At 43.9% G+C, this 21,860-nt stretch overlaps 1 protein-coding gene across 1 annotated transcript in view; it reads right to left on the bottom strand.

The window, feature by feature from the left end:
• Positions 1-21,860, bottom strand: part of DDX47 (DEAD-box helicase 47) — a gene marked incomplete at its 5' end in the record, with an annotated part of 626,288 nt that overhangs the window by 396,913 nt on the left and 207,515 nt on the right. Inside the window, one exon of the mRNA XM_082265706.1 lies at positions 8,877-8,993. Coding sequence (XP_082121832.1) covers positions 8,877-8,993 — 117 coding nt within the window. The remainder of the gene's footprint in view (positions 1-8,876; positions 8,994-21,860) is intronic.

Genomic DNA, 21,860 nt, shown 5'->3' on the forward strand with positions numbered 1-21,860 from the left:
ATATGTGGAAATGAAAAAAACAACAATACATATGGGAAAGAAGGGTGAAGAGCAGGAAAGCTGAAAAGAGGACCGTCCCTCAGGGGACAGAGAATGCAGTAAAAGTATAAGGAAAGGCAGAGTTACCGCAGGAGACCCCAGGAGCAGTCCTAAGCAAGATTAGGCCTCTGTCTACCGCGGCAGTCCCGGGATTCAAGCGACGGCATCCTCTTGGAGTACGGGGCAGCAGACTCCGCCCGTGGCCGGTGTTGGGGGGGGTGTTACTCCTGGTCTGCCCCGGGAGGTGTTGCAGCCAGCTGGGGACAGCTACCGGGTCCGTCTCCAGAAAGGCAAAAACTGAAGGCAGGTCCTCCGGGTGATGCACTGTGAATGATGCTTGGACCTTGCGCACAGTGATGGAAATGGGGAACCCCCAGTGGTATATGTGCAGCCCAGCTGCCTGATGCAATCAAGCAGGGGGCGCATCAAGGCCCTCCTCTGCAAAGTAGCACGGGAAAGATCGGGCAAGATCCGGACCCTAGCTCCATCAAAGTCCAGTTCTCCAGTCCCCTAGGCCTGCCGCAGAATAAGCTCTTTGTGTGAATAGCGGTGTAGGCGGCAGACAACGTCACGGGGTCTCTCCGCGTCCGTAGAGCGTGGGCCCAGGGCTCGGTGCACCCGGTTAAATTCCAAACCCACGGGAGGGATGGAAGGCACCAGGTGCTGGCAAATGGAGTGCATAGTGGCTTTAAGGATTCCTGCCCGGTGGCCTCCGGCAGCCCCCGCAGCCGCCGAAACAATCTCCTCAATGCAGAGCTGCAGTGAGGTAACGTAGCCCGCCTGAGTGGACTGGACCTTCTCCAAGCGCGCCACCCGGACCTCCAGGTCGGAAAGGGAAGATTCTCCGGAAGACAGCCAGTCCGTGAGCTGTTGGAGTTCCAACCTAACCGCCTGTAGGTCTCTGCTATGGGCTTCTTGCAAGCGGATGAGAGAAACCAAAGGGAAAAAAACGGACTTTCAAGGCACCGTACATAAAAAAGCGGAAAACTTTATTAATGATAAGCATAAAACCAAAAAGATTTTTTTATCAGCCATCCCCAAAGGGATGGAGACAATAGATCACAATACAGGTGGCATGGTGAAGTAACCCTGCCAATAGGACATACAAGGTAACAAGCGGAGCACCAGCACCTCCATGTCCCTCTTAGTCGGGAGCGCCTGAAACAGGGCTCTGAGGTCCAAGTCACCACCACCTCCAGAGGCAAGTTGCAGAAGGCTCGGCTGGGATTGAGAGGCAAGCGAAATCCCACCCACAGACCAGGACCCAGACTGAGTGGAGTTAGCTGGGGAAACTGGAGCGCCTTCCATGATCGGTGCCGCAGGGGCCCCGCCACGTAGTCTCTGCGTGCAGGTCCGGAAGGAGGCAGTTTGGGCTCCGGGGAAGTAGCGGTGGATCTCTGACCCAGGAGAGGCTCACAAAGGTTTCCTCGATCTTCGCCGCAAGCCTGCACTCTCTCCAGGGGGTTTTAGGCTGATGTTAAGCTATATTTTCTGGGGGAGATAGCCGGAGCTCAAGTAAAGCACGACCTCAATCCGTAATGTCCAGGACACGCCCCTAAGGGGGAATTTTTACCTTTCTCCAGCATGAAAATGTCTGACAGGAAGTGAAATATCACCACTAGAGGCTGCACACTGCCTGTGTAGCCTCAGGCTACAATTTAAATTGTGCCAATAGTAAAGTATAGGAAGCTTAGTAAAAATGGCCACTCTCCTTACTCAGAGAGAGCCTATGCCCACACTTAAAATGGCGGCCGCCAGCGCTGCCATACGATCAGGACCCAGGCATGAGGCCACTGAGTGAATCCACCTAAAAGGGACCCCCCAGGACAAGGTAACATTTATTAAAACCCCCCCAGGCGTCAGACCCTGACTAGCGGGAGCAGGAAGGGGCTGTCCTGATAGACCTGGGGGACCTTCAGAGAAACACAGCCCTGTTATCCCCAGGAGTGGGCCCAAATCTCCTCCTCAGAGGTCTGTTTCAGGGACACGGGGGGCGTTGCATCCACCATACCATGGACCGGGTGGGCTCCGCTCCGAAGCAGCTCGCCTCCAACCCTGAGTGGGGGTGCTGCCAGCAAAAAGAGATACGCTGGGACTCAGGGCGTTCCAGTTCGATGCATCCCGGCGAGGCATTTGCTCGCAGGCTCGTCCCCATCCACTGGGGCTCCGGCGTGGCGAGGCCTGGGCGGACCATAACCTGCTCACGCTCGTTGGCCAGGCTGGGAGACCGTAAGGATCTAGATTATCCAGTGCGAAACCTCAGCCCGGCTGTTGCTTGTAGTTTACCAGGAGGATCCCCCTGACACTAGCTAGCGATAGTGAGTAAAGATAAATAAACTTAAACATCCTTAAAAATAAAAACAGACGGGAGTCCCAGCGGGAAACCAAGTGTCTGGGGTTATATCGTGAGGGACAGCCCCTATAGGCGTGTCGAGTGAAAAGTTTTCACTGCCTAGTCTACTCCTGTAGATGGCGCATAACCCAATAGTGAAGAAGCATTGAGAGCTACGTCTGTCAAACGACGATAGAGAAAATCATAATTTTTTTGCTAGTGAATTACTCAGAACTCCCAAACATTATATAGCTTTTTTAAGTAGAGTCCCTAGGGAATAAAACAGTGATCCTTTCAACTTTTTATGTCACACAGTATTTGCACAGCAATTTTTCAATCATTTATTTTTATTTTTTAATTAAAAAGAAAAACACTAAAGTTAGCCCGATTTTCTTGTATGTGAAAGATGATGTGACACCGAGTAGATAGATACCTAACATGTCACGCTATAAAGTTGTGCACTCTCGTGAAATGGCGCCAAACTTAGGTACTTAAAAATCTCCATAGGCGACCCTTTAAAAATGTTTACAGGTTACCTGTTTAGAGTTACAGAGGAGGTCTTGGGCTAGAATTATTGCTCTTGCTCGAACGTTTGCGTCGATACCTCACATATGTGGTTTGAATGCCTGTGACGTACATAGAACCCTTTACATTTTTTTTTTTTATCACTTTTATTACTAGAACAGGGAATGTAAAACATCCCTTGTAATAGGAATAGGGCACGACCGGTCCTCTTTACAGCGAGATCTGGAGTCTAGAAGTCCCCAGATCTCGCCTCTAGGCTGGATAGCCTGAGATTAAAAAAAAAAAATGAATGATCTCGGCTTCCCAGCCGAAGGAACAGTAGTGTTTAAAATCAGTCGAGGCCAGACGCCGCACCCGGCCTCCGAAGGTCAAAGAGATGACTGGGGACCATCTGTTCCTCGGTAAGCTCTATGGTAAAATGGCCTGCCGCCAGCCAATTCATTCTCCAGCTCACAGATCGCATGGGCGAGCCGGTAGAAGCACCGGAGGGCGGCGAGGGGGGGGGGGGGCGCCTCCCCTTTAGCCACCTTTAAAAACAATCAAGCTGCTGAACACCTGCTACAATCATTCCTACATGACAGGGAATCGCTAGCAGAAAAAGATAATATCTGAATAATCAGGTATCATTCAGCTATCCCCACTCAAAGTCCATGACATCATTTGACGTCCTTGGGCGGGACGTGGTTAAGTAACGGATAGGCAATACCAAAATTCTTTTAAAGTTTAATAGCCTGGGAGGTATAGCCAGTGCAGCCAAGATGGCCAAACCCCTGTAAAGCAGACACATCCAGGGAACAGTTAAATAAAACAATTAATGGAATATGTCAGCAATCAACAGCAGGGAAGGCCAGATCTGCATGGCTAAAAACTGAGACCAGACTATATACAGTATATTTAAAGTAAGATTTATTTACAGTGAAACCAAAATCTATCCTAACAACAGCAAACAGGAAACATAGCAAACATGCAGATAAAAGTGAACCAAAACCCAAAGACAAAATACCCAACAAGCTAACTATAATATATACAAAATGAACACAGATCACAGGGTAAATCTGGAGATTCAAGAAGGGGGAACCAGGACTGGGATCAGGAACAAGGGGAACAGGTACAAGGCAATAGGGTAGAGGAGTGGTCCTCAACCCTGGCCCTGGCCAGGTTTGCAAGAAAACTGAAATACATCCCAGGTGATATCATTTGCTGTCCAGTGATTGCAGTACTCTAGTATGCATCTCCCCAAGGTAATACTTAAAACCTGGCCTGTTAGTGGGCCCTGAGGACCGGAGTTGAGGACCACTGGGGTAGAGGATGCAGGGAAAGAGAAAAATTCAGGAGCAGGACATAAGTGCAAGGCAAGAATCTGGCTCAGGATTTAACAGCAAGCATGCATCTGGCTGGCAGGAAACACACTAAAGCGAGAGGCACTAGTAGAGGAGGAACCATATAACCTCCCAGCAGCCAGCAACAGGTGGCAAATAATTACTGGGATCTGCTGGCAGTCCACGGCTTGTGGAAACTGGAACCCTCTGTCCAGGGAACCACAGTACCACCAGCAGGTGATCCAGGTCCTGACAGATTATTTGATTCTGTAACCATATTTTGGACTGGAAAAAAAGTTGACCCTAATCCTCCTTAAGGCTTTAATACATGCGTTCATGGAAAGACAGACACTTTTCTTAACAGAATTTAAACTGCCTTATAAACAGCCCTTAAAAAGTTGTTCACATTTGGCAGTTGTAGGGGGGTAGGGGTTAGGACAAAGAAATATTTATCCTAAAAGAAGAAGAATTAGCACAAGGGACGCATTTTCCAGCACCGAGGAAAGACAGCCATGATTTTTTTTTTGTCAGTCACTCAGAAAGGAGCCTCTGAAGGAGTGAAAAAAAACCTGTCATGTACCTGGGTGTCCTTGAACCAGGAGGTTCCCGGTTTCGTAGCTTGCAGCCTTACCTGTTGTGCCACAGAGAAGCTCTGGAGTTTTTGCAGTGATTTTCCAGCCTGATGCTTTGCCTTGGAGTCACTAGCTCCACCTGCTGCCAGCTGTAAACAATGTACAATTTAACCAGCTCTGAACAATGTAAAATTTAACCAGCCTTTTAATAGCAGCACTTCCTGTTCCTCAGTGCCCGTTTGTTTTGGGTGTGCTATATGCTCTTTGACTGACTATCGTGTATGAACTTTTGCCTGTATTCTTGACCCCTCTTCAGTTTACTGAATCCGTACTTCACCGCCAGCGTGTGTTTGACTTCTGCCTGCCTGATCATTCTTTGGATTACGTTTGGATACCGCTTTGCCCAATCGGTTGCCGGCCCGATCTCTCTGACTACTTTTTTTGCCTGAATCCTCAGCACTCAAGCTCCACTTCAGACTTTACCTCACAGATACTTAACAAAACCCCATACTGTCTCACAGGCAGAGCCTGTCTCCTGTCATGAATTATTTGTGGAAGAAAGACTGCAATGTGTGAGTTTAATCCTCCTGATCCTATCCCCCTAGTGACAGATCCACTATGACTGCCATCTCCACAAATGGTGCAATACTCACAAAATCGGTTCACTAACAAAAAAAAAAAAAAAAAAGGGGGGGGTGGCCTCACAGTGTCCCAACACCTAAGGCCCAAGGTCATGCTGTGGCACGTGCTATACATAAACAAAGCTTCAAATAGTCATGACAAGGTAAGTAGCCCATGTGACTAACACGGGTCAGACCACTGCTCTTTGCAATTGTGACAGATGACTGGCCAACCTCACAACATGCTGTCACTGATTCACAACAATGACACTCTCAGCCTCACCCAGCACAAAGATCTTCCAGCTTGTGGGACAATCTAGGTGCCAACAGAGAGTGATTTTCAATGGGTTTAGTTAACTACGCAACTGACGCTTTAAACTATTATAAACATCTGTACGAACACTGTCAGCACAGATATATCCAGATGTTTACTAAGATAGCGCTCTGCATTAGACAGGGATTCTTTAACTTTGTGTTAGCGCATTAGAGACAATCTTAACACTTTTCAAAACATGGTTTAAAGTGGTTACCACAGAAATGATATTCACTGCCAGCCCCTCTATCATTATGAGGCAAAACACACAGGGTAAATGTTTTTCTAGAATTAAGCTTGTATATACCGTTTTCTAGTGATCTTCAGGCGGTGTAAGGGGTTAGCTCGGTAGCGGGTGTGGGTGACCCCTTGGGTGGGTTCGTTACACAGAGAGACAGCCGAGGAGTGGTTGAAAACAACGGTCTATGGTTTATTCTTCCAATTTGCTGGAAACAATTGCAAGCATCCAAACAGCATAAATCAAACATACATAAAATAAACCCTGGCCACTTGGGGCGTCTACCTTCACAACACAGGAACCTACCTATGGTGTCTGTCCCAACCTACTGCTGGGCAGACACTGCTGGTCATACAGCAGAAGACCAATAGTCTATTTGTTTTCTTTTCACACAGCAAAAGTCAACACCACCTCACCTTCAGAAGTCCCTCAGCTCACTGCTCTCCTTAACGCACAAAGCCTCAGGATGCAGCAATCAGTAGTCATCCAATGGATAACTTAGAGGCCTTAATTGCCTCATTCTGAATAGCTGAAGCTTTCCAACGTCCTTAAACCTTTCTGGCTATCTCTGCAGCCGACACCCGATAGTAATTGGTGAATTGTCTAAACAAGGCAGAAATGTATCTCCCGTCTGTGACAACACCCACAGACTTCCTGTCACACCGGTCACGTGACTCCCAACTGGTCTCTCACTCTGAACCAGGGCTACTGTAGGAGGAGCCTAGATCTCTCGCTGACGTGAGGCACGGAGGTCACATGGCCGCTCGGATTAGGATCCCGGTTGGGAGTCATGTCACCGGCCTGAAGATCACTGGAAAACCGTATTTACAAGCTTTGTTTTAGAAAAACATTTATCCTGTGCATTATGCCTCATTATAATAGAGGGGCTGGCAGTGACAATCGGTAATCTTTTATTTCTACTAACAGCGCTATGGGGGGGGTGGGGGGTGGAGACAGACACGGAGCTGACAGGCAGTGTAGGAGGGGGGAGGGGGGGCAGAGGAGAGCTGCGGACGACACAGGCACACGTGAAGACCATGGAAATCAGGGCTCATTAGCCATGATTATCGTGGTCAGTATACAGAGGGGGACACAGGAAGTGGCAGGATTAGTCAGGTTTTTCTTTTTTTTACAGTTTAGAGAGGGGCAGATTAGACTGCACAAGCACTGGGCTGTTTAATCTGTTATAAGGGAACAGGATCTCTTTTTTTTTTTTTTTTAGGGTTACTCCTGGCTTGCAGAGTCCAATGAATAGGCAAGATGGTACAGTGGCCCTCACAAGTCCCGTTAAGTGTTCCTTGGTTTGATGTTAAACAAGAGCCATCAACTGTGGTTTAAGTCCCCATTTTCTAGCCTGCAAGCAGATGTTGACAGAAACAACTTGACCAATCATTCGGTCTAAGGTGTGGCAGCTGTGATATCACTGTGTTTATCAAGTCCCAGATACAGTTTTTCTAAAGTTATCAATATCTTTGAACACCTACAGGTACAGTGTGCTTCCGTGCATATTCTTGTTTAGCATTGAATTTGCTTCGGAATGAATATAATTAAGACAGGTTTCGGATATCCATTTCTCCTAGGAGGGATGTGGGGGCCTAATCAATTCTGGTACTTCCTAGTGTCAAGCTATGAAAACATATTGAGGACTCTAAAGACTCTTATCACATATTCATATATCCATACCCAGTATAGCAGTCTAGAGTCCCCTCTTAATTTAGGAATATATTTTCAGTAATAGTTTTAGAATTCAGTCTGTTATTTTGTTGTTTTGTTCTTATTGTGTAAATGTGTCAAGGATGATGTGAAATGTTCTGCCAAAGATCTTTCTCAAATTCCCAGAAAATAGATAGAATGTTATGTTGGCTTAGATAATCATAATTCCAGTAACCTAACATTATCCATCATTTTAATTGTCATATTGAACTATTGCCGTCCATCCTGTCTTGGTCAAGTTGACCATATGACTTCTAAGTAATCAACAAATAATGTATTGTGAAATATTGTGTAATCTTGTATAACCATTTTCTTGGACTCACGCCTGTCATGGGCTACAATTTTAAAGTTTTCTATAAAAGCTGTAACCAAAATGTAATCTGTGTCACATATCCGTTGGAGGATTATGTGAACCGTTGTACGGCTGTATGGCGCATATTCTGAGTAAACATATGGATACGAATGCAAACCTGATTGGCGTAGATGTCCCTTTATTCCAAGGCTCGAACTTAACACTAGCATAGGGTTGTTTAGGTTTAAAATGCCACCCATTAACTGACAGAGGTAAATATGACCTTATTCTGGCTGCACTGTCGTTCTTTCAGAAGTTTTGAAATTCACTGAATTTCTGAGTCTTTGCTAATAACCAGTCAGAATTGTGTATTGGCCATTCCACCAGCTGAGCTGTTTATGACTGTTAAAACAGAGACCAGGCGGGTATCTGTGAAAACTCTAGTGACTCTTGCTTGCAAGTCTGACATTTTTTTTATGATAGCTTATAGTTTGGATTTGCCTAATAGGTGTAAGAGGGTCTGCATCTGTCCTCTCAAGGATCGGAAAAGAAGGTTCTGGCAACCCTAACAGTATGTGTATTGTATGAACTGAAGGAAGGAGGGGGAAGTTCGCTGCAACCATGTCTCTTTATGACAAAATGGTATGGGTGACATAGAAACCGAAAAGCATGGCTGCCGTCCAACAACTTTTCCTGTGCCCCTTGTGCACTACCATTACAGCCCACACCTAGCATCCTTCTTACACTCTACCTATCCCTTGGCAAATGTTCAAGAGCAAACTGTATTGCAGAATAAAACTGTAAACAACTAACTTGCACAGTATGGTAGGGTTACTTTAAGTCATGAACTGGAATATGTCCTTTCTTATAGACATCACAAATAAATAGCAGTACCAAGGAGAAGAAGAAATACCTTGAACTTAGAAGGGATGAAAATGTAAAACTGTTGAAGTTTCTCCACGGTTTGATATTTAGAGGATACCGCACATTTAACTGGCTCTTTCAATGCAGCGCGTTGTAATTTTTGCACCTGTTTCAAAAAAAAAATTTAATCATTTTAATGCTGGATCCCAGAGCAAAACTCCCCATAGAGAGGAAAAAATAAAATCAGACTACTTAAACTTTGTAACCTCCAGATAATCATAATCAAGTTAGTGAATGGGGGGGGGGGGGGGGAGGGGCAGCAGCGCTATCCCACAGTACATAGTCTACAATGTAACTCAGGCAGGCTTGATGGAAAACCTTGAAAAGTTTATTTATAAAAATTATATATAATGATGATTAACCACTTTACTACCAGTCACGTAACCTCTACGTCATCAGACTTTGCGGGGTTATACCGGGATGATGCCTCTAGCTAGAGGCATCATCCCGGTACCGTTGTTTGAAGCCGACGGTCGGCTTTCCGTCGGTAACGATCGATGCGGCTCGGGAGCCGCTCGATCGTTACCCGGGGGGGCGGGAGGGGACGTCCCCCCCCTCCCGCCGCCTTCCGCGGCTTTGCTCGGGGCTACCGTCCCACCGGGAGCCCCGAGCACCCAGCCGGCACGTCCGCCGGCTGGATGGAGTCCCGATGAATGCCGGAAACGGCATCGATCGGGTCTCCGATGACGTAACCCGGAGGCGGCGTCCATGACGTCACGTCCGGGTTACTGTGCTGCAAAAGGCGGCAGATTTGAAAAACGGCTGTATGCAAAAATGCCGTTTTCGGCGTTTTGCATACAGGGAAGTGTAGTGGAGGGGTCTAGGGTCTTTTAGACCCTCGATCCCTCCATAAAGAGTACCTGTCACGACATATTGCTGTCACCAGGGATGTTTACATTGCTTGTGACAGCAATAAAAGTGATCAGATTTTTTTTTTTTAAAAACCTGTAATAAAGTTTAAAAAAAAAGAAAAAATAAATAGGAAAAAAAAAAAAAAATTTAGCCGTCCCCGTCACCGTTAGCTCGCGCACAAAAAAAAACGTATACGCAAGTCCAGCCGCAAATGAAATCGCTGTTCAAACCACACATGTGAGGTATCGCCGCGATCGCCAGAGCGTGGGCAATAATTAAAAAAAAAGAGCTACACTCTAACTCTAAACTGGTAACCGTTAAATAAATTTAAAGCGTCGCAGATTGAGATCTCTATTGACCGTAGTTTGTCGCCATCCCACGGGGGGGCGCAATTTTAAACCGTAACATGTTTGGTATCTATTTACTCGGCGTGACATCATCTTTCACAATATACAAAAAAAATGGGCTAACTTTACTGTTTAGTATTTTTTAAATGCAGTGAAATGTGATTTTTCAAATTTTTTCCAAAAAAATGGCGTTTTAAAGACCGCTGCGCAAATACCGCGTGACAAAAAATTTTGCAATGACTGACATTTTATTCTCCAGAGTCTTTGCTAAAAAAATATATATAATGTTTGGGGGTTCTAAGTAGTTTTCTAGGAAAAAATACTGGTTTTAACTTGTGAACAAAAAGTGTCCGAAATAGGGCTGGGGCTAAAGTGGTTAAAACATAATGTATTCCAAACCAGATCTGTGGCGTTGCTGGGGGTCACAGGATGACCGAGCCGCTGGGTGAGCCAAAACTGTGTAGATGATCACAGCAGGGAACCAGGCATAAGGGAGAAGGATCTTATGTGCCAAAAGCAGACCGGACCAGCCGGTAAGGTGGCGTGGCTGTCTCCCACCCGATAGTGTGGCTGCTCGCACTGAAGCAGTGTAGACGTGCCGCGGAGCCGCCAACCAGAGGTATCCACAGCGGAGGCCGCTACTCGTAAGCGGCGTCAGCAAGCGTCGGGACCCGGCCTGGAAAGCATCAGGGTTGCCGTGACGACATGTTTCGCACTGCTGTGCTTTGTCAAAGTCACGGGAGGAACAGCAACCTGAACATTTAAGGTGGAGGAGGGGGCGGGCACCCAGTGTCTCGATATCATCATTAACCTCTCAACATCCACTCTTATAAAAAATGTTTTAAAAAGGAACATAGATAAAAGCAATTGCTACTGCATAAACAGTTGGTAATGCTAGTGGACATATGCATTCAGTACTGGTACAAACATAAAACTGCAGATATGAGAAAGAATAATGAAAAACGCCAAAAAAAAACGCATAAAAAAATAAATTAATAAATGCAAAAGAGAAACAAAAACAAAAATGGAAACAAAAATGACCGGATGCAAGGACAACAACAACGATGAAATATATGTATATAAATTAAAAAAAATATATATATATACACACACACACACACACACACACACACACACACACATATATATATATATATAAAATGAATAACTAAATACCTAAATAAATAAATAAATGCAAACACAAATAGAAATGACTGGATGTAAAGATAATAATAAAAATGAATTATATGAAAAAAAAATAAAAATAAAAACCCACAGACAGATTACACAATTGTGTGTACCTCCAACTCCTCATTCAAGCCCCCAGGGGCCAAAGACCCAAATTTAAATATCCAAAAGGTCTCCCTCTTACATAGGAGGGAGAATCTCTCATTGTCAGTCAAGGTGCCTTTAGGGATGGATTCTATAGCCATCACCTCAAGTGCCTTAAGATCTTTTTTGTGGACTTGTAGGAAGTGGCGGGGGACGCTATGTTTATCGCACCCTTTGTGGATTAACCTCCGGTGTTCACCTATCCGGGTTTGCATTGTTCTTATAGTCCGTCCTACATATAATAAATTACATGGGCACTTCAAAACGTACACCACATAGTCAGTGGAGCAAGTGATGAACTGCTTGATCTGGTATTCCCTGCCTGACCCATCGCAGATCATGGTCCATCCATGTTGGATGAACTGGCATGTTAGACAGCCCCTCTTCCTGCATTGGAACACCCCTGTTCGATTGTCAAAGAATGTTCTAAAGTCCGATAGGGGGCCAGTCGTTGTGCTCTTGAGTTTGCTTGGTGCCAGAATGTTTTTTACCGTTCTGGCCCTGCAGAAGGTGATCTGAGGTGTAGGTGGTAAAAGGGGAGCCAATCTTTCATCTAGTTTGAGAATGTTAAAGTGTTTCTTTATAATTTTACCAATTAAAGAGAATTGGTCATTGAAGGTTGTGATAAACCTAACGCCATTGGTGTTCTTATTTGACGCTACAGATCCCTTGGGACGGCTGGAAACAATCTGTTCGTCAAACGCCTTCTTAACCAACCCAGATGGATACCCTTTCGCTAGGAATTTTTGAGACATATGGACTCCCTGAGAGAGGTACTCACTATCTTTAGAACAGTTTCTCCTCAACCTATTAAACTGGCCTCTCGGAATGTTATTATTCCATGATGGGTGGTGACAGCTGGAAAAATGGAGGTAAGAATTACCTCCCACCGACTTCACATGATTCTTACTGATGATGTTGCCATCCTCATGCGATAGGACCAGATCAAGGAACACCAGTTCATCCGCATCCAGAACATGGGTAAAAGCCAAACCCATATTTTTTTTTTCATATACTTCATTTTTATTATTATCTTTACATCCAGTCATTTCTATTTGTGTTTGCATTTATTTATTTAGGTATTTAGTTATTTATTTTATATATATATATATATATATTTTTTTTTTTTTTTTAACATACATATATTTCATTATTGTTGTTGTTGTCCTTGCATCCGGTCATTTTTGTTTCCATTTTGCATTTATTTATTTATTTTTTTATGCGTTTTTATTATGCGTTTTTTTTTTTTTTTTTTGGCGTTTTTCATTATTCTCTCATATCTGCAGTTTTATGTTTGTACCAGTACTGAATGCATATGTCCACTAGCATTACCAACTGTTTATGCAGTAGCAATTGCTTTTATCTATGTTCCTTTTTAAAACATTTTTTATAAGAGTGGATGTTGAGGGGTTAATGATGATATCGAGACACTGGGTGCCCGCCCCCTCCTCCACCTTAAATGTTCAGGTTGCTGTTCCTCCCGTGACTTTGACAAAGCACAGCAGTGCGAAACATGTCGTCACGGCAACCCTGATGCTTTCCAGGCCGGGTCCCGACGCTTGCTGACGCTGCTTACGAGTAGCAGGCCTCCGCTGTGGATACCTCTGGTTGGCGGCTCCGCGGCACATCTACACTGCTTCAGTGCGAGCAGCCACACTATCGGGTGGGAGAAAGCCACGCCACCTTACCGGCTGGTCCGGTCTGCTTTTGGCACATAAGATCCTTCTCCCTTATGCCTGGTTCCCTGCTGTGATCATCTACACAGTTCCGGCTCACCCAGCGGCTCGGTCATCCTGTGACCCCCGGCAACGCCACAGATCTGGTTTGGAATACATTATGTTTTAATCATCATATATAATTTTTATAAATACTGTAAAGTTTTCAAGGTTTTCCTTCCATCAAGCCTGCCTGAGTTACATTGTAGACTATGTACTGTGGGATAGCGCTGCTGCCCCTCCCCCCATTCACTGACTTATGCTGAATCAGCATTAATTAGCAGCAGCACCACACAGTAATTTGACTTTATTCATTCCTGAGAGTGAGAGATATCACAGTTCGCGCTGGAAGTCCCTTTGTTGTTTGATCAAAATCAAGTTATGATGTAGTACATATCAGTATGAAAAACTGTTCAATATATCAACTACTTTTCTCCAATACCACAACAATTTTTAACATCCATATAACTGATTATTCAAGATGTGGAGTCCCTCAGACCAAATCAATGTAATACTTTAGATGTCCTATTTATGCATTTTGTTTTACGGCTGTATTTTCTGCTTTAACAACACATGCAGTCTGGGGGTGAGTGTTTATATTTTGTTCTGTCAAGTGCCACATAGCCCTGTTAGAAACTTCCAACACAAAGCCGCTGCACAAGGGCACAGATATAAAGTCCCAGGGGGCATAGAGAGACGGAAAGTCCCCCCGGCTTTGGAAACTTGCAGCAACACATGACCGGGCCTTGAACCTGAACAAAATACCCCCCCTTGCAGTGGGCTCCCCCACAAGGATTAAACACTTGTTTAATCTAAGGGTGTAGGGGTAAGTGGTATTACTTGCTGTACTTACTCCTGGCTCTGACAAGCTCCCTCAATCCATGCAACCAGAAGCCACAAACGTCCTCTACTTGGGGCCTTGGTTGCATGCTTAAATCCTCACATACAATGCATGTGATGCCACAAGTGTACCGCTCAAAGCTTGCAAACAGCACTGTGTCAGGGTTTTTCGGATATTAAATGATGAACAATAGGATTCTTAATCACCTGACCTCTAGAAAATGTACCCCTCTTATTTAGCATACAATTTTTGCAATACGGCACTGCGTTACTTCAACTGATAATCGTGCGGTCGTGCGACACTGTAACCAAGTAATATTTATGTCCTTAATTTCCCACAAATAGAGCTTTAATTTCGGTGGTATTTAGTCACCTCTGCGTTTATAAACTTTTTGTGCAATATAAAAAAATAAAAAAAAAAAACAGTATTTTGTTTACTTTGATATAAAACCTATCCAACAATTTTATTTTAATCATATTTAAAATTTAGGCCAATATGTATTATGCTACATGTTTTTGGTAAAAATTGGATTTTTGACTTACCGTAAAATCCTTTTCTCTTAGGTTCATTGACGGATGCAGTCCTCTGATGTATAGCAGTAGCATAATACCGCCCCCTACAGGAGTAGGACACTAGGCAGAAAAAAAATTCTGGCTACGCCTATGGGCAGTCCTTGGGGGTATACCCTCTCTCTTCCTGCATAGGATGTCAGTTTTGTATCAAAGCAGTGTCAGAGAAAAACACACTAACCCACTCAATAGAGGGGCAGGTACTGCATCCGTCAATGAACCCAAGAGAAAAGGATTTCACAGTAAGTCAAAAATCCAATTTTCTCTATCGTTCATTGACGGACGCAGTCCTCTGATGTATATCAGTACGGACGTCCCAAAGCAGTACCAAAATGAGGGGTGGGAACCAGAACACAGAAAAAAAAAACAGTCCCCCAAGACCAACCAGGCAACACAGGACACCTCAGAACAACCAGATGAGGTCCACCTGAAAACAAACAGAAAAAGCACCATCAAGGAAGGCCAAGAGGCCCCCTAAACCACAGCCTGCAAAACCTTGCGGCGAAAGGAGGCATCTACAGATGCCATCACATCCATCTTGTAAAAGTTGGTAAAGGTGTGAACAGACAACCAAGTCGCCGCCTTGCACACCTGAAGCACAGATGCCTGATGGCGAAAAGCCCACCAAGCACTAAGCGCCTTGACAGGGAAGGGGGGAACCTGACCCCTAATGGAATAAGCCTGCACCACTGTCTGTCTGATCCATCTGGAAATAGTCACAGCAGACTCAGGCAGCCCCTTCTTTGGGCCATCCGTGAGCACAAAGAGTGAGTCAGACTTGCGAAAAGACTCAGTAGATGCCAAATACACCTTGAGCACCCGAACATGCAGGGTATGAAGGGCAAATTCCTTAGGATGTTTTGGCTTAGGACATAAGGAAGGTAACACTATGTCCTCATTTAAGTGAAAACTGGAAACCACCTTTGGCAGGAAGGACGGATCCAGCCAAAGTACCACCTTGTCCCTGTGAACCACCAGATAGGGAGAACGACAGGACAGCGCCGCCAGTTCAGACACCCTGCACGCAGAAGTGATGGCCACCAAGAAGGCCACCTTCTGAGACAAGGTAAGCAGATAGACCTACCGGATATTCAAAAAAAAATTTACAGAAAAAGATGGGGTTTTGAGGGCCCAAATGAGATAGTCAAATGTTCAACGCCACACAGTAGTGCGTTTAAAATACATATTTATTGGGTATTACATATAAAGCATGAAAAAACATGCCTAAAAGACACATACACTAATGATTGTATATAAAAAAAAAAGAAAAAGAGGGGTTAAAAATTGGAGAACACAGGGTTAGTAACCGGATAGTGGACTCTCAGTCAGGAATTGGATGGATATGGTCCCTGTACAGCCAACGCGTTTCGCTTGACTTCGCTTCTTCAGGGCTTAAGAGACCAGAGAACCAGCTAGTGTTCTATAAGTTATATGAAAAGAATTTTCAATAAGTATATACAGTGCCTTGCGAAAGTATTTGGCCCCCTTGAACTTTGCGACCTTTTGCCACATTTCAGGCTTCAAACAAAGATATAAAACTGTAATTTTTTGTGAAGAATCAACAAGTGGGACACAATCATGAAGTGGAACAAAATTTATTGGATATTTCAAACTTTAACAAATAAAAAAACTGAAAAATTGGGCGTGCAAAATTATTCAGCCCCCTTAAAGTTAATACTTTGTAGTGCCACCTTTTGCTGCGATTACAGCTGTAAGTCACTTGGGGTATGTCTCTATCAGTTTTGCACATCGAGAGACTGAAATTTTTGCACATTCCTCATTGCAAAACAGCTCGAGCTCAGTGAGGTTGGATGGAGAGCGTTTGTGAACAGCAGTTTTCAGTTCTTTCCACAGATTCTCTATTGGATTCAGGTCTGGACTTTGACTTGGCCATTCTAACACCTGGATATGTTTATTTGTGAACCATTCCATTGTAGATTTTGCTTTAGGTTTTGGATCATTGTCTTGTTGGAAGACAAATCTCCGTCCCAGTCTCAGGTCTTTTGCAGACTCCATCAGGTTTTCTTCCAGAATGGTCCTGTATTTGGCTCCATCCATCTTCCCATGAATTTTAACCATCTTCCCTGTCCCTGCTGAAGTAAAGCAGGCCCAAACCATGATGCTGCCACCACCATGTTTGACAGTGGGGATGGTGTGTTCAGGGTGATGGGCTGTGGTGCTTTTACGCCAAACAATGTTTTGCATTGTTGCCAAAAAGTTTGATTTTAGTTTCATCTGACCAGAGCACCTTCTTCCACATGTTTGGTGTGTCTCCCAGGTGGCTTGTGGCAAACTTTAAATGACACTTTTTATGGATATCTTTAAAAAATGGCTTTCTTCTTGCCACTCTTCCATAAAAGCCAGATTTGTGCAGTATACGACTGATTGTTGTCCTATAGACAGAGTCTCCCACCTAAGCTGTAGATCTCTGCAGTTCATCCAGAGTGATCATGGGCCTCTTGGCTGCATCTCTGATCAGTCTTCTCCTTGTATGAGCTGAAAGTTTAGAGGGATGGCCAGGTCTTCGTAGATTTGCAGTGGTCTGATACTCCTTCCATTTCCATATTATCGCTTGCACAGTGCTCCTTGGGATGTTTAAAGCTTGGGAAATCTTTTTTTATCCAAATCCGGCTTTAAACATCTCCACAACAGTATCTCGGACCTGCCTGGTGTGTTCTTCACGATGCTCTCTGCGCTTTAAACGGACCTCTGAGACTATCACAGTGCGGGTGCATTTATACGGAGACTTGATTACACACAGGTGGATTCTATTTATCATCAGTCATTTGAAGCCTAAAATGTGGCAAAAGGTCGCAAAGTTCAAGGGGCCGAATACTTTTGCAAGGCACTGTGTGTGTGTGTATATATATATATATATATATATATATATATATATATATATATATATATATATATATATATACACACACACACACACACACACACACACATACATACATACACACACACACACACACACACATGGAAGGTTGTAACATATGAAACATAAATTACAAAAGTGCGCTAAACCTAGAGAACAAAAATGTTCACAAAACGTGTCTGCTGGACATCCAGCTAAACATAAAGTCTATATTTCCAAATGGTGAGACTGTACACAAATCTTGCAGATCCAAAGAATATAATGAGGTTAGGGAGTGATGGGAGGTGGGTGTAGCCTCTTCCCAGGTGGTGATCCAAAATGTGCTCTAACATACACGTGATACACCCAGTGGTAGGAAGAGACTCTTACCAAAATGTGAAGAGATGCAATCATGTAATGTGTAAAATCCTGGGGTCCAATATGGTCAACTTGATGGTAAAATTCTCAGATGGAATAAAGCGACCAGCTGCTTCCACATTAAGGGGATCTACAGGCTTCCAAACAGGGGGATATCGCCAAGAAGAACATGCCCAAGGAAGAAGAGGGGACTATAGTGCATTACCTCCAATTTATTGAATCATTAAGAGTAGAGTAACACTTACAATTTCCAGATGAAATTTACAGCATATGAGGGTATGGTCGCGGACATCTGCAGTAAGTCCAGGACCGGTAGCAGCACGGCTAGCTCCCCCCCGACGCGTTTCCACTGATGAGTCGGCTTCTGGGACTGGAGCTGTGGCCGTGCTGCTAGCATCTCTCGTACAAATATTGTGGCTGGTGGAGACTTCCGGTGCGGCCGTGGCGGGGACCCGGAAGCGTTGTGACGCACTTCCGGTTCAAATGCCAACCAATCATGGTGTATTAGGGCGAAGACCCGGAAGTTCTATGTGGTACTTCCGGTGTAACTTCTCCAGCCAATCACAACGGATGTCAACAAACCTAATCATCCATGACACCGGAGTATAGGCGAAAAGGATCCTATTTACTTTACCGATGTACACAGTGTTTGGTCATATGTGAAGGCAAGCAATGTCACCTAACTGCAACGTCATAAAAAGGAACTCTTAAAATTAAAACGCAAAAAGAATTATCTTATTTACGAACGTTTGCTGGATAAAAGAACTTATTTATATATTTATTTTTATTATATGGATAACATAAAAAATAGGTTAAAAGGGTTTAAAAAATATTTAATTCCACAACCGATATCTCAAAGTAAAAACGTGGTCGGGTGGTAATGGTCTTAACGGTAAAATATAAAAAAAATTAAAAATGTATTGATATATAAAAACCATCTAAGGGTCATAGGTGTTGTGCGATCAATTGGATGTATGACACCGAAAATCTCCACCCACCACCTGGTGTATGTATAACATACATAACACTGGTGATAATTAAAAGCATATAAAAACATATATGGCACATGTAAAAATACCAATATATCAATAAAAAGAAAAAAAGGGTAAAGGGAAAAAGGGGAAAAAAGGAGAAAGGCTCACCAGAAAAATGAACAGACCTTGGGAAGGTATTATTATCCTATATGGCTATGTGGTTAATCATTGTTGATGTGGGCATTAATATCCCATTCCACATTCATACCCCAAGGCTGGTAGCATTTTAATTCATGAATCCAAAACGCTTCTCTCCTGGAAATAGTTCTCTTCATGTCACTCCCCCTCCAGTGAGGGGAGTAGCACTCAATTACAACAGCTTTTAATTTTGAGTAGCTTTTATGATGACACTTGTCGTGATGAGAGGAGAGACTATGTCCAGGGAAACCTGTTTGTATGTTGGTGAGGTGCTCACCTATTCTGATACTTGGGGTCCTGATCGTTCTCCCCACATACTGTAAACCACATCCACACGTTAGGAGGTACACAGCTCCTTTGTTGTGGCAGGTAGTGAAGTTTTGGATATCATATTTTTTCTTGGTTACTGTGGAGTTGAAGGACTGGGTCCTCTGTGTATTCAACTCTTTGCACACGCGGCATTTTCTGCAAGGATAAAAGCCTTTCATGTTGGAAAACATTCTGGGAATGGTAGGTTTCTCAACCGGAGTAGGGGCGATAATGTCCTTCAAATTCCTAGTCCTCCTAAAGATGATAGGAGGCCTTTCAGGAAGTGTTGGTCCTAATATTTTGTCACCTTTGAGTATATGCCAATACTTCCTGAAGGTGTGATTAACCCACCTGTAGCCGGTAGAAAACGAGGTAATAAAGGCATATTCAAATTTGGAAAAAACACCTTCTGGTTTGGGTTTGGGTATCACTAGCTCCCTTTGTGGTAGATCTTTAACTTGAAGGATATTTTGTTCCAGAGTTTCCTCTCTGAACCCTTTTTCCACAAATCTATCCTTCAGTATCTTACTTTGTACCTCAAAGTCATGGGAGTCAGTGCAATTACGACGTATCCTCCTAATTTGGCTAGTAGGGACTGAGGTTAGCCAATTGGGGTGATGGCAACTATCCAGAGGAATGAACCCATTCTTGTCCGTGGGTTTAAAAAAGGTCTTCGTACCAAATTTGCATCCCATCCTGTATATAATAAGGTCTAGGAAATTAATGGATACTTCACTGAACTGATAAGTGAGGCGAATACCCCAATCATTACAGTTCAGTCGATCCATGAATATTTGGAGAGAAGAAATGTCACCTTTCCACAGCAACAAGACATCGTCTATGTATCTTCTCCATAGAAAGATGTTGGGTTCTCTGGTGGCATAGATGTTACGATCCTCCCAAAGTGCCATGAACAGATTGGCAAGGCTGGGAGCAAACTTAGCTCCCATTGCCATGCCAGTCTGTTGCAGGTAGAAATTCCCACCGTAGAAAAAATAATTGTGCTCCATTCCGAATTGTAGTAACTCGAGAATGAACACTTTTTGTTTGAGTGGGAGATCGTAATTGCTCTCCAGAAAGATGCCGACTGCCTCGTATCCCATCTGGTGAGGTATGATGGTATACAGGGACGAAACATCCGCTGTAACCATTAGTAGCTCACCTTCTACCTCCAGGTTGGTAAGTTCCTGGATACACTGGGATGTATCTTTGAGGTACGCAGGAGTTTGTTGCACCAGAGGTTGGAGGAAATGGTCCACGTATTTCCCTATTCGTGAGGTCACTGAGTCTATACCACTTATTATTGGTCGGCCCGGAGGTTTTATTAAACTTTTGTGGACCTTAGGTAGATAGTAAATAAGTGGGATTCTCGGGGCTAGAGGAACTAGATGTTCTTTCTCTTTATCATTGAGAATGCCCTCTTGGTGGCCTCTCAGGATGAAACGTTCAAGTTTTCTCTTGTATAAATAGGTTGGATCATTCGGAAGTATACGATACGTGTCGCTATCAGACAACAAGCGATCCATCTCCTCTATGTAATCCTCTTTTCTGAGCAGCACAACTCTGCCTCCCTTATCGGCTGGGCGGATAATTAAGTCTTTTCGTTCACACAATGACTTGACTCCTGTCATTAGATCTTTCTGGTGGTGTTGGTGAAATTTAGCTTCATCTAAATCTTTCAGAACAAGGTCTTTAAATACTGTGATGTTGCTGCTTTTTACACCTTGAGGATTAAAGAGTGAGGCATTTTTTAAATTGGTGTGAGTATATGGAGAGACTTGATAGCTAGTGTAATTTCTCTCCTTAGCATTTGATAGAAAATGTCTCTTCACATTAAGTTTTCTAACAAATTTGTGCACATCTATGAATGTGTCAAATTTGTTGATGCCCTTCTTTGGTGCATATTTTAAGCCTTTATCGAGGGTGCGTTGTTCAGAGTCTGTCAGCGTAACTCCACTTAAATTAAAGATGCCCTGTCCCTTCATCTTTTTCTTTTTCCGGGAGTCACCTCCTCTGCACCCCCTCGTTTTTTTCTTTTACCTTTGTTGTGGCCCTTCCCTAAAAAACCCCTCGGTTTTTGGCTAATGGGGGTATTTTTTCTGCTGATTATGTTGGTATTCATATTCATCATCTTCACTCTCATCTGTGTCTTCTTGTAAAGATTCATATCTGTTATGTGACACTAACTGCCTGGGATCTTGATAGGAAGGTCCCAGGTAGTTTCCTTCATAGTCCAGGGAGGATCTCCTGGATAATTTAGGAGAGGGTGAAGTATGATGTCTCGTAGATTTATGGCCTTCCTCTTCCCATCTTAAATTTTTAATCTGGGGGGTGGTTGGGCCCTTTACCACTTTTCCCTTTCCCTTTAGGAGGAATGGTCTCCTTTAAAGGTTTGAATTTGGGGTAGTGTGCTCCAGACGTAGAAGGTTCTGCATCTCCCACAAAGGGGAGTTTCTGGTTATTGGAGTTCACAGTGTCCTGTGTCTCTCTGGAGTTAGTACTAGTCACCTCGGGATTAGCTGGACCGCTAGTGGTTGAACTAGACTTTTCCCCAGTGTTCAGTTGCCACTTGAACACACGGGTAGAGTCATAGTCATC

This window comes from Pelophylax lessonae (genome assembly GCF_965119305.1).
Source record: "Pelophylax lessonae genome assembly, chromosome: 8".
NCBI lineage: Eukaryota > Metazoa > Chordata > Amphibia > Anura > Ranidae > Pelophylax > Pelophylax lessonae.